At 44.5% G+C, this 17379-nt stretch overlaps 1 protein-coding gene across 1 annotated transcript; it reads left to right on the forward strand.

Moving 5' to 3' along the window:
- Window positions 1–879: 879 nt before the first annotated feature.
- sik1 (salt-inducible kinase 1) lies at window positions 880–9600 on the forward strand. The gene is made up of 14 exons (XM_035409692.1): window positions 880–1188; window positions 1725–1944; window positions 2171–2287; window positions 5043–5106; window positions 5458–5619; window positions 5760–5884; window positions 6022–6145; window positions 6363–6589; window positions 6856–7005; window positions 7100–7207; window positions 7410–7635; window positions 7926–8183; window positions 8417–8642; window positions 8772–9600. The coding sequence occupies exons 2-14, from the start codon at window positions 1792–1794 to the stop codon at window positions 9238–9240; spliced, it is 2409 nt and encodes an 802-aa protein (XP_035265583.1). The 5' UTR covers window positions 880–1188; window positions 1725–1791; the 3' UTR covers window positions 9241–9600.
- The last annotated feature ends 7779 nt before the right edge of the window (window positions 9601–17379 follow it).

Genomic DNA, 17379 nt, shown 5'->3' on the forward strand with positions numbered 1-17379 from the left:
TAGGACAACCTTAACACTCTGCGGTCTGGCAATTGTACAAGGAATGTGCATGATTTCAAAATACTGCTTAGTGCATTGTCAAATATCACTAATAGCACCTATGCTAGGTTAATGATATTCTACTGGGGTGAATATGTCCATGGATCAGGGTGAATACCAGCTTAGGGACTTTTGAACATCCAATGATGGAAAAGACTGCCCCAAGGGCAAAGCAATGCCAATAATAAATTGTTAAAAAATATATACTCGCACCATTGACAAATACCACAGTACATTTTGGGGAGATGGAAAAAGTGGCAATATCTTTGCACTCAGCAGACGTCTACAAAGTCTGCATCTAAAACGAAATGCATCAAAATATGTTCAAAACATAATTATACATTATGCTAAAAAAATACCTCACAGCCAGGAAATGAAAAGCCTGCAGACAATACAGAAGTACGGGTATAGGCACGCGACTAATACACAGAGAGGTATAACAGTGGTCTCACATTTCAAGTCAAGGGCGCACAGTATTCACACTAGCTAGCTGCGGATCCGAAGTCCACGTCGCCCTTAACCTCGCAGCTGCTTCAAACGGTTAAAACAGCAAAGCAAGAAACCCGGAGCAAACGCTTTTTGCAACTGCCAAATGCCTTCCAGCAGGAGGAGCAGGCATGGGCCGAGCACACAACAATAACAGCTTGAGAGGAAAAATCACGTGGTGACACATCTCTGGGATTGGCGTCATCGTCTTCATCTCCAAGCAACGGCTCCATCAGCACTCGCGTCAGAGCAGGCAGAGCCGCAGTGTTGCCCGGCAACTTGTGCCTTGCGCGCTCGCCCGGCCTTGCGCCCTGCTAGAAGCTCTGACGCGAATGTGACGTTAATGAGGTAGGTATCAATTTGTTATGGAAGAGAGGAGGGGTGGAGTTCCCCAGCAGAGTATCAGACTGTAGCTCCCTGCATGCCAGCAGAACGCACAGTAAGTGCTGAACACGATGTAGGGAGACGGGATGCATTGTAAATAGTTTTATTTTTTTAAAAAGGTTTGCTCATAAAACGTTCATTATCATTGTAAACCCAAAGTCACCTTTAATACAAAACGTTCTGTTTTAAAATACATTTTCACATGGAATCGCTGTTATATGAACTGAAGAAAATTAAAAAGCAAGAGTAGAAGAAGCTCGTGTCCACATGCCCGCTAAGGTAAGTTCAATGTTGCTACAACTGCTCGGAGCTGAGGGAATGCTTGACATCAGACTTAATGATTCTTAATATTTATGTCTATTGTGGGTGATTAGGGAGTGTAATCAAAATTAATCTCTCTCTCTCAAAAAAATTACAAGTCAAATTCGGGAAATGTTTTTTTTGTACTTCAGCTTTCACTTACAATACAATAGTGCACAAGCTTTAAAGTTTTTTAAATATTTGATCTGTTTTACTAAGACAAACACAGGAACTTTAAAGCACTAAAGAATATTTTTAAATATAAATTTCAGTAGCCTATTTGGTAAACTACAGCATTAAACGAGAATATCTGTTTAATATTTCTATTACGGAATTGGATCTATCATCGCAATTCGTTGTCGTCGTTAGTGTGTTTTATTTAGTATAGAGTGAAATTAAATATAATAAGCTATTAAATAATTATAGGAACGATAATAATAATAATAATAATAATACTAATAATAATAATTGGCCACCCACAAAACGGAATTAACGTTACTTCTTGTTTTACGCAGGCGTAAACAATTAAACAAAACAAACTGATCCAGCTGGAATACATAGACAAAAGAACATTCTACCATCATGGTGATCATGTCGGAAGTCGGCCCAGGGTCTCAGTCGAGTCCACCACACGGCAGGCCGCTGCAGGTCGGCTTCTATGAGATTATACGGACGCTGGGGAAAGGAAACTTCGCCGTAGTCAAACTGGCCAGGCACAAAGTCACAAAAACACAGGTATATGTTCACTTTGCATTTTCTTTCTTGTGCGTTTTAAATAATTCCACTGTTTGTCTGTTACACATTAGTTCGTATTGTTTGCTTTTTTGTGCTTCATTACGCTGTTCTGGCATTTACTTTAAGGGGGTAAATGTTTAGCACTATTGTTATTTAAAAAATTGCAACATTAAAAACCACATGACGTAGACTGAATAATTGACTTGTCTTGTCCGATCACACGCAGGTCGCAATCAAAATCATTGACAAGACGAGACTAAACTCCTCAAACCTGGAGAAGATCTACAGAGAGGTTCAGATAATGAAACTCCTCAACCACCCCCACATCATCAAGCTTTATCAGGTGAGGTTTTGCTCTACGTTTATTTTACTGTACGTTTCTGTCCACCACACGAGTTACAGGGCAAATGTATGGAAAAAAATAGATATAGAGGCTCCGCTCGGGACGTAGCCTACAGGAAAGCTTGTCTCGTATTCTCGTCGTCCACGGAGTTGCTATTCATTGAATGCAAGTCCGGGGTAAATGAACCTGCTGACAGTTTCGGTTTCAAAAAGCGTTAAAACAGGCATAGGCAGCGCAGCGTTTCTTCCATGGATTAATCCGGTTCTGACGAATTAGACCAGAAGTAGTTGCAACAGAGCAATTGCGCGTGCTTTCTGTGAAAGGTGTCTGTCTTTTGCAAGCTTGGTAGTCATCTTGGTATGTTGTCCTGGGATGTTCTATAATTTAAGAACTATTAGCGCAATCCCTTTTGACCTCTCCATGGATTTCTGTGTAAGACACAGACCATCAGTGATCAGGGATGAGCCGGGAATTATTAGTCAGAAGGCTCAACTCAAATTAGTCACGAGTCAATGCAATGTGCTTGACCAATCACGTGAAGGCCTGCTCATAATGTCCTGCTCTCCAGTTCCCTTGAATTGTAAAGGAATTAATCCGATTTTTGCCTAAGAATTATAACAATGAGTAGGTATTTGGGAGTATTTCTTGCCCCTTCCATATTTTGTCTTTGTTTTTTTGCATTTTGAGATTATCTGTTTTTCATCAATTTAATACTCTGAGTGCTGAGAATGCAAAATTGGCCCTAAACAAGTGAAATACTGGAAATAAGCATAGATTAGAACTGGTGCAAAAGGCTTCATGTGTGGGGGCATGGGCAAATGCTTGATAGCACTGGTCTCAGAAAACGGACTCTCAAATTGAGTTTGAAGTTAACAAAGCAATCAAAGGCTTAATTATGTGTTCCCAGATGTTAATTTAAGCAAATTTAGTTGTATCAAGGTACATTAATTTTGTTTTTCCTAATGGTAATGGCCCCTGTAAAAAAAGTTAGTGGGAGGACTAACAGTGTAACGGATGCTGCTTCTGCAGTAGACCAGATCACCTTTGCTGCTGGATAATACCCTTGACAACATGTCAAGGAATCCAGGGAAAATTAACACTGTTGTTTCATCAACACTTGTGCTTTTGCTTCAGCTAAAGATTTGACTATCAAAGCACACTAGCTTATGTGAAAGGTACTTGGATTCCTGCAACTATGGCATTATTTTTTTCATGCTGGTATCTCTGTCTGCCTGAGCCCCCTGTGGCAGAATCTCTCTCTCGTTCTCTCTCTCTCTAGTTTCAGACACTGTGACCTTGGGCCACACAAGGTCAAGTCGTTTGTCTCAGGCATATGTTTCCCACCCAGCATGGCCTTATTTTCAGTCACGCACAGTTCTCTTGCTCTCCTGGGGGGATTTCAGGAATTGGGGGGAAAGCAAAGCAGCAAACCACAGGTTAACCCCCTTGACCTTTTTTTCCAATAACACAGTAAATTAACATCAGTCAGGGAGGGCTCTCTGCTGCGTTATGGCAAGCTGATTAACTGAAACCTTTGTAAAGGAGAAATAGGGAGCCAGTGACCCCCTAAACCAAAACAATAAGCTCTCCGTTTCTTTGTCCACACAGCTCTTTTATTTGATGTGGCTTTGAAGTCTGGAGAGAGCTAATTATTCTGAGAAGTCCTTGTTGAACCGCCTTGCCTTTCTGCCGTTATTGCTGTATTTGAGACTGGGGGGAGGGAGCTTTTATAAAACTAACGTGGCAACAATTAATCTGTTATTCCTGGAAAGGCAGTCATTGTATCAGACTTCAATCCTAACTGTGACGCAGGCTGGATTCATTAGTCAATGCGTGCTTTCCAAGCCTATGCAAAAAAATAAAAAATACCCTCCAAAAAAAGAAATGGTTCCGTCCAGTCCCGGATCTTCCATTCCTACCGTTTCCTCAGAAATGGCCTGCAGCTGTTATACCCCCTTTGCATTCATTACATTACATTACAGGCATTTAGCAGACGCTCTTATCCAGAGCGACTTACACAACTTTTACACAGCATTTTACATTGTATCCATTTATACAGCTGGATATATACTGAAGCAATTCCGGTTAAGTACCTTGCTCAAGGGTACAACGGCAGTGTCCTTACCCGGGAATCGAACCTGAAACCTTTCGGTTACAAGCCCAGTTCCTTACCCACTGTGCTACACTCCGTCCGACTTCGACTTCATGTGTGTTTTTTCCCATAATGGGCTCGGTGTGGGTCGTAAAAAAGTTTCACTCTTGCTGGGAAATTCCAGGGAAAATGTTAACAACTCTCTTGGCACCACCAAATTTCCGGTTATGGAATGATGTTCCGGAAACTTCCGGCCAGTGAGGTCTTGTTTTGTTAGCATTTCCCTGGAAGAGGATGTCAGAGTGGCCAATAATGGGAAGCGCGGGGCAGTGTCGTTAGGAAAGGAACAATAGTTTGGATGAGCTGTGTGGGCCTGTGGGCTTGTATTCATGTCCTACTATAAATAAGTTGAGTACAGCATCTGGCTTGTGGATGCTGTTGTGTAATAACCCATTTTGTGGAAGACTCAGCTCATCGCATGAGTGATATTAAGCTTATGGTACAAACAGGAAGCTATTTCAGCAGGAAGAGAGAAAAAATACAAATGAGTATCGTAATGACAGGCGGTCAGCATTGTGTAGCAACGTTCGAGTCTAGCTGTGAAAATACGCTTCTGATTTTTTTTTAAAAACTGACAGATTTTCTTTATTTTGTGCCTTTCAGGTCATGGAGACCAAAGACATGCTGTACATTGTGACGGAGTATGCAAAGAATGGAGAGATGTTCGGTGAGTTGAAGCTCCTGGTTTCCCATCGTTTTAATAGCATTTTCTGCCAAGGAGTCGGGTGGATCACTGCCTGAATTGTGCAGGGGATGTAGTAACAGGTGCAACGTAGGCCAGTGAAATATTTTGGGTGATATTTTCTGGGCATTCAATCTCACTCTCCTACCAAACGTTTATTTTTTTAAGGCTTTGGAGATAGTAAGAGCCAAGTAAAATGAATTTGGATTTGCAGAAACCATTTGAATTCGTCTGACCACAAAATGGCCAAATGACAGAGATCCTGATTGGCTTCTCTCTGCCTCGAGTGTTGTATAAATTGACAGGAATCCCATTTGTTCCCCTCCTCAAATGCAGATTATCTGACCTCCAATGGGAGAATGAGTGAAGGAGAGGCACGGAAGAAGTTCTGGCAGATCCTGACAGCCGTTGACTACTGCCACAGGCACCATATTGTACACAGGGACCTGAAGACCGAGAACCTTCTGCTGGATGCCAACATGAACATCAAACTGGCAGGTAGGCAGACAGGCCAGTGTCTTCCAGCCTTTTAAACTATGGCATGTTACAGTGCCTAAACTGTCAGAGTGTCAGGAACTGCCATTTAAAAAAATGTTTCCATGTTTTTCCTGCCTCTTTCCAACTCCTCCCACCCCTAGACTTTGGCTTTGGGAACTTCTACAATTCGGGTGAGGCGCTGTCTACCTGGTGCGGGAGTCCCCCTTACGCGGCTCCAGAGGTCTTCGAGGGGAAGGAGTACGAAGGGCCGCAGTTGGATATTTGGGTAAGGACCGAGAAGCTGTTAAACATGTCGGGTCTCTGCTTAGTGATGTACTGTTGGTGGGGAATGGGATAATGATGAGTGGAGATGGAGGGGATTTAGAAGAGATGGTTGATTTTTGGACTGGTTCATCTCCTCAGAGTCTCGGGGTGGTGCTGTACGTGCTGGTGTGTGGCTCCCTGCCCTTCGATGGGGCCAGCCTTCCCGCGCTCCGCCAGAGGGTCACCGAGGGCCGCTTCCGAATCCCCTTCTTCATGTCCCAAGGTACGCACGGGAGACCCCATCATCTCTCTCACATTGCGGAATTATACACACACATGCACACCCAGCTGACCCATCGAATGACACGTTCCTGAAACTCCAGAAAGAAAGGCAGTCTTTCCTTGTGTCAAAGTCAGCGTCTTTCCTCTCACTCAAAGCAGCAGCGCGCCAAGGTCTTCCCCCTAAGCTGAAACCTAACCTGCTTTTTGCCTCCTTGCAGACTGCGAGAACCTGATCCGGAAGATGCTGGTGGTGGACCCCGCCAAGCGCATCTCCATAGCCCAGATCAAGCAGCACCGCTGGATGCTGGCCGACCCCTCGGCCCCCCGCCAGGCACTCTCCCTCTCCCTCTCCATCACCGACTACAACTCCAACCTGGGAGACTACAACGAGCCTGTCCTCAGCATCATGCAGACGCTGGGCATTGACCGGCAGAGGACCATTGAGGTGAGGGGGGGAGGGGCGGAGTCACCACAGCAGCCATACCAGCACTGTAGCCAAACAGGGTCTCCTTTACAGTCTGGTCTTTATAAAGTCCCTGTGTCAAGAGATTTAGCTGGTGTATGAAATAAGATGTCTCTAAAGGCTCTTTGGAAGTTGCTTGTTTAGTTTCTAAAGCTCCCCTTCGAGGAGATTAGTTCCTAGGCTGCACCATGTTTTAAAAAAAAGAGAGATTGTAAAACTGATGGCCCCCATCCTGTATGTCATTCCAGTCTCTACAGAACAGCAGCTACAACCATTTCTCCGCCATCTACTACCTGCTGCTGGAGAGAGTGAAGGAGCACCGGGGCCACCAGCTGAGCCGGCAGTGTGGGGGCTGGGCCCAGTGGCCCCGGCGCACGTCCGACTCGGCCGTCCCGGAGGTGAGCGCCGCCCCCCGCCCGCACGTTCGCGGTCAGCCACCGCTGCTCTTCGGAATGGGCTCTGACGTCCGGCTGTTCCCTGTCCCTGCCCCAGGTGACCATGGAGTGCACCGACGGCTTCAGGACCGCCTTTCCCTTCCCAGCTAAGCACTGCGCCCCTGTACATTCCGAGATGGAGTGCGAGTCTGGAGCATTGTTTCAGGTGAGCAAACGCACATGCACACGCTCACACACACACACGCACACACACACGCATGTTGACAATCTCCCCCAGAATGCATTCCGACAGTGTATGAGGATTGATTGATTCCTTCAAAATTTGCAGCCAGCCCCCCTACCTCCCAGCTGTGTGCCCCCCTCCCTGTGAGAGGCCTGGCTAACGTGAGCTTCCCTTCCCTCCCCAGCGCGTGGTCTTTCCGGTGGAGGCCAGCCTGAACGGGCTGCTGCAGAACCGCTCCATCTCGCCCAACAGCCTGCTGGAGACCACCATCAGTGAGGAGGTCCGACCCCACGACCTGGAGGAAGAGGAGGGGCTGCAGGCCGTTTCCCCCCACAGCCTGCAGGGCAACACCTCCCGGCGACACACCCTGGCTGAGGTCTCCGCTCGCTTCCACCAGTGCAGCCCTCCCTGTGAGTATGACACACACTTTTGCTTGCACGCACATGCACACACACACAGGGTACCACACGCACACACACACACATAGACACAGACACAGACACACCCACACAGGGTACCACACACACACACACACAAACACACGCAGACGTAGACTCAGACACACACACACACACAGACACACATTACAACCTACAGTCTAGATAATGTTACATGGCTACAAAGCTACAGTGTGGATGATATTCCACCAGAAAGATCCTGCTTTCCGGTTGTTCCTAAACTCACTACTCCCCCCACCCAGGTATCGTGGTGTCCTCAGTCAGCCCCTCGGATGGAGCTTCCTCAGACAGCTGCTTGAAGTCCTCATCCTCCACCGCCAGCCCGGCTTTCTTCACCCCTGGGGAGGCCTTCCTGGCCGCCACAGCGGGTCCTGGCACTCTGGCCCCCGTTGGGACTCCCCTCACCCAGTCCTCCACCCTGCTGCTCCAAGCTCGGGGCAGCCTGCCCGGGGCCAACTTCCAGGAGGGCCGGCGGGCTTCCGACACCTCCCTCACGCAAGGTACAGTGCGGTCCGGCTGGGGGGCTCTGAGGGGATGACAGTTCAGTAGGGTTAATCTCTCAAGTTAGGGAGGGAGAACAAGGGTGGCGGGACACTAATTTAATCAGCTTCATATGTCAGGAGTAGAAAAGCAGTGTGAAGCGAAGATCAATCACCCTGACTTTAAACTCACACTCTCCCTCTTTCTCTTTCTCTCCCTCTCTCTGCCTCTCTCTCTCTTTCCGCCTCCCCAGGTCTGAAGGCTTTCCGTCAGCAGCTGAGGAAGAACACTCGCACCAAGGGCCTCCTGGGCCTGAACAAGATCAAAGGGCTGGCCAGGCAGGCGTGCCCCCCGGCCCCCTGCCCCAGGGGCAGCCGTGGCTCCCTGGCTCCGGTACTCTGTGCCCCATCTGGCCTCCACGCCTCCTCGGGCCCCCGGGATGGGCGGAGCCTCCTGGAGGAGGTGCTTCACCAGCAGAGGTAAGGAGAGGCTTCTCTTTGTATCTGCAGTCAGTTTCTTTGGGGGTTCTTTATTGTTGGGGATGGTGTTTCTTCTACCCATGCAAATTCGGGTGTGTGACCCCGTGTCGGTTCCCTCTGTCTGCGCAGGATGCTTCAGATGCAGCACCAGCCACAGCCGCAGACACAGACGCATCAGCCCTCGTCCCCGTCCTCCGGTCTCTTTTCGGCGGCCTCCCTGTTCGCCGAGCCCCCTGCCGGCCCCTCCCTCTTCCTGGCCGAACCCCAGCAGGCCCCGGCCCAAGGCCTGGCCCCGCTCGGCCTGCAGCACACCACCTGGCAGCATTCGCCTTCATCCTCCTCCTCCTCCTCTTTCTCCCCGGCCTGCACTCTGTCTACCGTCACCACGGCAGCGCATCTGCTGGAGGCCCGCCTGCACATCAGCCCCCAACCCCAGCTCCACCCCCAGCCCCAGCCCCTGCTTCACTTCTCCTTCCTGCCCCACAACCAAAGCAGCTGGGGGGCAGCTGCCATCCCCGTTAGAGACTCGGACATGCAGGAGCTGGGCCCCCCCTCCACAGGACAACAGAAACTCAACAGCTGTGTGATGGTTCGGTAGAAGAGAGAAAGAGTGAGTGAGAGAGAGAGAGAGCGAGAGCTAGTAAAAGAGAAACAAACCCAAAACACACAAAACAGAACTCCTGTTTCATTCCTAAGGGACTTGCAGTTCCTTCGCTGAGCCTATTCTTTGCCAGCAGTGGGAAAGACGACAGACAGAAGACGTTGTATTCAGGCCGGATTGCCAACAGCAGCACCAGACAAAAACACAAAAATTTAAGCCTGCGGTGCGGTGTGTCTTGACGGTGTGAATTCGGCGTTTACGGTAGCTGTGTGAAGTACAAGCTAAGCAAAAAAAAAAAAAACAACAGTGAGAAATCCTTAAACCGTACGTGTGAACCACATTCATGTCTGTGCGTACGTGCAGTGCATGCATTGTCCAAAACAAGCAATAACAAAAATCCTTTGTGGGCCCTCAACCCTCGCCATGTCCTCAGAAAAGCAATACTGGGCTGGGACAGAGGTCTACCGGAGGCTCTGCCTCTTGTCACAGGACAGTGCGAGTTACTGGCCTCACTTGAAAAATGAAGAACTGGCAGTCTACTGGATACACACTTGACACGGTCAGAAAAAAAACAGGCTTATTCCCTTCTCTTTGTTTTTACAAAAAGTGTATCAATGTAGGAAGGGCCTAGTTTTCCGGAAAAAAAAAGAGTTTACTGACAAGGACCAGGGGCCTCATTTATAAAAATCATCTTGGAACTCTTTCCTAAATGTGGGCTTACAATCGTTTCCTAAAATGTTCCTACAAACGATTTATAAATTGTCCATACACACAATAAATGTTCCGACGCATGACCCATTTATAAATCAGAAATCATCCTAAAATTGTACGCGTAGGAACAAGCTTATCAACTACACCCACGCCATCAAATATATATGTTCAGGTGTTCTGCTTTACGCTCTCTGCAACATCATTGTTGCATGATATAAAATTAATATAATATAGCCATTTTTTCTTCATATTTTGATTTTGTATATTTCAATTGTTCATTGATTTTAAGCTTTAAACTATTATTATTATTATTATTATTATTATTATTATTATTATTATTTGGCTGTTATATTTTTCATAAAGGTTTGCACACTTGATAATGTTAACCACAAGTGCTGCGAACATAGGTGTGGGGTTCATTTCTACTTTGGGGGAGACTCACTGCTGGACCACCTGGTCTCAGGTAGTGAAATGTCAAGTTTCGCAAGCATACTAGCTGGTCTAGGGACCAATTCATATGAAAGTATTGGCAGTGACATGTCTTCCTGTCTTCCCCAAAACCTACACACATGGCTGCAATAGCCTGCTTAACAATATTGCATCTCACAGTGCTTATTACAAAAATCAGGTGTGTGCGGGGTCTAATAGTCTACACATCTCCATGTGTGAAAGTATTAGCAAAGTATTCTCAAAAAAAAAATGTTGATCCTGCAGCACCGTTGCATAGTTTCACGACAGTTCCAAGTTTTATAAATCGTAATTTGTGCATTAATTTTCTCTTAAGATGACATCTCTTGAATTTAGAATCAAATCCTTGCGTACGAATGTTTTATAAATGAGACCCCAAACTCTTCTGTCCTTTGAACAGATCTTTGTTTGTTCTTTTGTTTTTAGAAAAGACCAAAGCTTGTTTTGTTTTCGTGCCCCTCCTCCTTATTTACAGTATAGTCTTGAAAACATGCAGTATCCAGGGTTACCAAAACTTCCATTCAGAAAGTAGAGAAATTATCAGCAGCCTTTTAGTAACTAAAGCTATTGCAATTACTTTTTTATTACCGAAGCTAACAAGACAAAAATTAAGCTACTGCTGCTCAAGAATAAAGAAAATCAGCGGTACGGCAGAAAGGGTATGCTAGCTTGCTAATGAAAGCACAACAGGTAATAACGGGGTTTAATTTTAAAAGCTAACAACAGAGCTTCACATCTTTCTTACGCTAGGTACCATTGGAGTTATATTATAATATGTGTTTTTTTTTCCTGTTCACCGTAACTGAAACCAGCTATAGTTTTATTATTGTTTTTTTTCCTGATTTTATTTTCACACAGATATATGTGTTTTTTGCTGTTACTCCTGGTCTGTGTCTCTTTCTTTTCATGGCTGTAAGATGCATAATTGTCATGGCTATGACCTTTGACACTTCTTGAGCCTAGTTTTTCAGCAGAGTATTTATTATTTTTTTGTCATCATATCACTACCTCCTCCATGTGGTCTTGGTGTGCTTTTTGTTCTGGCGTAATTCAGTCTTACGTTCCAGGCCGCGTAGTTTACAAACCTCAGAAACTTTTCTTTTCATCTGCTGTTGCTGCTTCATAAAGAACAAATTGAATGATTTCTCATGTGATAAGGCAACATACTTTCAGGTGGCGTTGTGTAATAATCAATAGCTTATTTTATGATTTTCGGCAGCAGTAAGGACACGCAAGCTTATTTGAATTCCCTTCCCCCCTTGTGCCCCCCATTTTCCTTTTTTTGTGGGGTACCTATTGGCAGAAGCAGTCTTTTATCGCAGAGAGAACAAAGATTTTGGGATGTGTGCAATATTTCATATTGAAATTGAAAAACCAAGAGAAAAAAAAAAGATTATAGGAAACTATTGGCAAGTTCTTTGAGCTTGTGTTCTTTTTTTTTTTTGTTGTTGCATTTTTTGTAAGATTGTACTTGATTAATTCTAATATGCTGACAGGAATTAATATTATTATTATTATGATTATATAAAGGAACAACTGTAGGAAGAGGTACTTGTCATCCCAGACAATTTCCAGCTACTTTCTCAATGACACAGTTTGCCTTTGTGTCTTAGCTGGCTTTGTAGCAAAATGGCAGTATTAGAGTAAGCCAAAGAGAAATGATCTGAAGAAGCACCAAAATGCTGCTTGTAGCACATTTATTGTACAGACTTAACATGCTGTATGAAGATGTGGAAACAGGGATGGTTTATTACGCCACTTTCAGGACTAGATCAAGAGTGAGGATAGACTCTTCTTGGGGGATCAAGTGGGAGTTGTGGCTCTCTGAAAGACAATGGTTGTCTTTTTTTTTTTTAACCCTTTTGTCTTTTGTTTTAAGAGTTGACTCTTAGCAATAGAACCTTGCTGGACTTCTTACTATGTAATTGTTTTAAATAATTCATTTTGAAGCAGTCAGTGTTGCTGGACGTATTTGTTGTTTATTTGACGAGACAAGTCATTTTCGCAAGGCCACCTTTTATTTTCAATTGATTCTCCTCTCATGTACCATCGTAGTTTTAAAAAAATTATTTTTGTCATTTCCTAACAATAATGACCTGTTACTATTATTGAACTAGAGTCTTTCCAGTGGCGGTTTTTATTTATTAAGTCTTCCATGATAAATTTCATCAGGTTTTTTCAAAGAGAAAAGAAAAGCATTCAGCTTGACCGGGCTCACCTCTACTGCTTGTGCCTTCTGAACAAGATCCAATGATAATAATGAGTATGAAGAAGCAGAAAGGTAGTCCAGGCCTGGGACAAGTTACAGCTGTTCTCAGGCAAGTCCAGAGAACTGAAGAAGCACACAGAAAAGGCAGAATAAACAACCATTTCCAGCCTTGTGGCCAGAGGTCAGACAGACCCCCCGTTGTAATATTTTATTTTAAATCGCTGTTTTAAATGAAATGCACTTTATTATGAAATATGATATTTCTCATCTGAGATTTGTATCTTTCACTCGTGGGATTTAGAATTGTCTGTCCGTCCGCCCTGTTTTGACTGATGAACAACTGTCAGAAACACTAAAGCTTGTCGTTTTCATGCGGTTCTGTGAAAAATGTCATTTTTTTATTGTTCTGATATGCAAGTTGACTGAAGTATGTGTGCAAGATGTTGGTGCGTGTATGATGGTTTTATTTATGTTGCTATTTATTTGAATAAAAAAACTTAAACATTCCAATTGAATTGACCCTTGAATTTAGAACTGGAATCTCACTGACACTTTTCATAAAAATATTCAAAGGATATCAGCAATCCCTTTTAAGCAGATGAAAAGATATGATTCTCTGAATTCACAGATATGACTTGTAAAGGCAACATTGTAAAAAAAAAAATCCTCCTGCGCTTTGGCTTGGGATTCACTTGTTGGTCTAGACAGGGGTACATTGATAGATACATTGGAATAGATGAGGGGAAAAAAGTTGCTGTATTTTACAGCAGTCATATTAAATACTTCACTAATCACATGCATAGGACTGACAGTTGTTTTAACATATTTTAAACTTCACATTTGAACACATCTTAGCCTACATTTTAAGAAGGGGTGGGTCATTAAGCTTGTTAAGTGGGTCATGTGTTTGTGGGAAAATTCAAGAACTCGACTTTCCATTCAAATTCGAAGAGTTGAGGTGAACGTATTCACACACAATAATTAATCTGGCTGCCCATGCCAGGTTGAAATATGTGGCCAGTTTTGGTGAAGTCACTTGCCTGTTCTGTCTTGCACAGACATCCTGCTCCAGGAGCACGCTTTTCTGCCCTCCATTGCTGCTTGCTGATGAGGGCTCTGCCTTAGAGTTCCATGATGTAGCAGCTCACAAATACTTTGTCTTCTGTCACACACTGTCTTCTATCACACACTGTGCGTTCCATCAAATTTTGCTTCTTCTATCACACACTGCATCATCTGGCGCATACTGTTCTGTTTGTTAGTTCAGAAAATAACTAACAAAGGAGAAATTTAGTTTACGACTTCCGTGACACAATAAGAAATGCATTGTGGTCTGAGCTGAGAATGTTGACACCGAGCTCCAAATCCATGGCTTCTGTCAGCTATTCAAGTGACGTGGGAAAGATGAACCACAAGTGTGCAACAAATACCATGAACCAAAAAAACTGTGATGACAAATGCGACATTACACAACCAATAAACAAACTCTCACAAACTCCCCCACAGTACCTGTTTGTGGGGGCATTGTGGTTTGTTTGAAAGACTGTGCACGCCTACAGTCTAAGAGAAGCGAGGGGAGAATGTTTTTGAGTGTGCGCTGGTAAAAGTGTGTGTTAGTGCGTGCAGGGCAGGGGTGTGTGTAAGTGTAAGGGGGGGGGGGGAGGGGAAGAGGTGGGTGATGTGTGGGTGACAGCAGTGTTAGACAGAGAAAGATTGAGGTAAAAGACATAGGCTGAATCAGGCTGAGTAGGCAGAAGGGGGAGAGGGGATTACCTCTGGCTCACAGATCAGCCACAGATGAATTATTTAGGGCAGTCTGGGATCCCCAAAGTGAATCTGAAAAATACCCTAGATCTCCTCCGCCTCAACCTCCCACTGATTTTCTACGCTCCCCAGTACTGACACAGAACTTACTGTAAACAGTACAAACCCCCCTGTTAGGAGGGAGAGGGAGAGAGAGAGAGAGAGAGAGAGAGAGAGAGAGAGAGAACCTCATGCATACAGCCCCCCACAAGAAAGCAACAGCAGACAAATTTAACTTTAATACATCCTTGATGAATAATGAAGTTTTTAAAAGCACTCTTCAAATATGTTTGACAGAAATACATTACCCAGTCTGTTCCTCACATGAAAGTTGGTGCAATCTTAAGGGTGAACGACACTGAACTTCTCTGTTAGGCTGCTGTCAAGACGGGTGGTACAGTCACAGTGGTTTCGTTGTGACTGTGCAGTTGAAATTGACTTCATACATTCAAATCACCACAAGCTGTTATGTAAACTGTTCTCTTTACTTCTTGATTGCGTTTCTCCACCCTTGTCTTGCTTGAGGCCATTTCAATGAAAATGAGACAATGACTGCTCCCATTGCTCTTCTTCGCCTTAATTTACCTGGCCTCTCTTGCCAGGAATACATCCCAAATGCAAAATAAAGAATTCACACTTTTTGCGTCTAAGGTTATTCTATTTAACAGAAAGTGCAATTCTTGGGGTACTTGACATACCAAAAAACCAAAACCAAACCAAAAACCAACCAAACAAAAAAGGGTGGTGCAACAGGCCTGGGGCATGAGAGAGCTCAAAGATGCTGTTTCCTAGCATTAAGTAAATACGCTTAGTCACAGACAATGATATCACAGTGGAAGATCAGTTCCAGAGGCTGACCTGATTAATTAAGAACAGAAATTCATGTTTTGGCATGCTAGAGATAGCTTCTTCCATGCTGAAATATGGGCCAGAATCAAACAAGAACATAAAACTTTGAGCCAGTGCTTTATGCAAACAAGTAAACACAAGAATTTTGACCAGCATGTGTGCCTAAATCATAAGTCTATTGCTTGAGTAGAGTTGCTTGCTTTGTAAACCAACTTTTATGTAATAAAAAAGCACAGAATTATAAGCATTTCTAAAACATTAGTGATTCAGCTCATCTACATTGTCATATATTCTAAATACAATTTACAATATATTTGGTAACACTTCACTTTTGGTGGTTATTTGGTAGCAGTTATAAAGCCTTCATATGCATTCATGTGCAAGACATAAATGGTCATAGCACTTTATCACATAAGCATACATGCCATTAATATACATTTATAACAGCAAGAATAAAGTATTATACATTATATAACCAGAGAGCCACAATGCTTAATAGCCACTGTCATAACAAGTAATCGCATATGACTGAATTCTTTATGGCATAAGTTCTAGAAGCACATGTGTCACACTCTTATGTCATATTCAACACCCAAATGATAATATCAAAATTACAATCCTGTACTGAATCAGCATTGCTGGTACTATTATTTCTCATAGCAAGATTACAGCTGATACCACCACACCCAAATGATTACATGTGTGTTGAAAAAAAAAAGAAAAAAAAAGCTCTCTGTCTTTTTCTAATGAGATACATATGTCAAGATTAAAATGGGAGTATAATCTTAAAGTACGTGGTGGCTGAATTCGTGACATACTGTAATCCGAGTGATGTTGGGACAGGTCTTCGTGGGCATGTTCTGAGAATGTGAAGTTACAATGTATTGACTGGTGTCTGGCTTGAAAACAGACCTTCCCTGTCAGATTACATTGGCTGCAGACGATTAGAGCAGGCAGATAATTTTCAGACAGCACCATGGACACAAACACCCCCCTGTGAGAGCTTCATAGAGAAAGCAAGGTTGCTGTGCAGCACTGTACACCATAACACATAGCTGATCTGTTTGCTGGCTTAGCCCCCCCCCCCCCCTCCGCCCAGGTTTTGCCCATGAGCAATTTTCTAAAATGAATTTGAGAAAATAAGGGGGAATTAAGCTGGTACAAAGCTGTTTAGTGGAGCAAAGGCCTGTAATGGAATGCTTTGCTAGACCAAGAGGGCTCCTGTATAACATTAACTGTTGCTTTAAGTGCGTCATAGGGCTAACTGCTGACCCAGAGAGGGTGAGCGAGAGCAGGTCTCTCTCCCTCTGTCTGACTCTCTCTTTGTCTGTGTTTCTGTTTCTCTTTATCTCCCTCTGTCTCTCTCTCTCTGTCAAACAAGTACTGTAAAATCCCACTGGAATATGGGCTAACCTACTGAACACTTATTTTGAAAAACCTAGTGAGGAAATCTTAACAAAGATCATAGCATGATTACAAGGGTATTTTTGTGCCTGCCCCCAGACACCCCCCCCCCCATCCCCGCCCCCCAAGTCCCCACATGGGACGTGCACATTCCAGCGTTGAGTCAACGTGCCAGAGTCCCTGTCACCATTAGGGTAAGGACTCTGATGACAGGCACTACAGGAAATGTGGTAAACAAAACAAAAAAACACAGCGTGTTTTGCGTCTGGGTGTGTTATGCCATCAGGGGTTTGGGCGGAACTGAGTGCTGCTAAGGAGAGTTCTGTGGCTGACTGGGCGCCATGGCTGACAGGGGCCTGATATATAACCTTTAATTCCTTATCACTTGCGCACTCCCCTCTTGCATTTCCAGGCACGTATACTCTCCGAAGGCCAAGGTGGATGAAGGGGGCGGGGGTGGAGGGTGGGGCAAGGGAGGCTGCCTGGTTGCCATCGATAGCCTACATGCCTGATGCAGCCTCGCAGTTTGGTGTAAATGACACCACACTCCGCCCGCCTTCTCACTTTTCAGCCGGTGTGACTTTCAGCTTCTTCATCTTCGGTTCAGAACGCCATGTACTGAGGGAGGGTGGGGTGGGGTTCGGGGGGGGGAGCTGTTTGTCCCTGCACACTTCACAGAAACCTCTGTGCCC

This window comes from Anguilla anguilla, chromosome 3 (genome assembly GCF_013347855.1).
Source record: "Anguilla anguilla isolate fAngAng1 chromosome 3, fAngAng1.pri, whole genome shotgun sequence".
Classification (NCBI taxonomy): Eukaryota; Metazoa; Chordata; class Actinopteri; order Anguilliformes; family Anguillidae; genus Anguilla; species Anguilla anguilla.

Excerpts from the sequence above, each read along its gene's own strand:
- sik1 (XM_035409692.1), top strand. The coding sequence starts at position 1,792 with ATGGTGATCATGTCGGAAGTCGGCCCAGGGTCTCAGTCGAGTCCACCA. Across the intron at positions 6,590-6,855 it reads ACCGGCAGAGGACCATTGAG|TCTCTACAGAACAGCAGCTA; the intron begins GTGAGGGGGGGA and ends ATGTCATTCCAG. Across the intron at positions 8,643-8,771 it reads GAGGTGCTTCACCAGCAGAG|GATGCTTCAGATGCAGCACC; the intron begins GTAAGGAGAGGC and ends CTGTCTGCGCAG.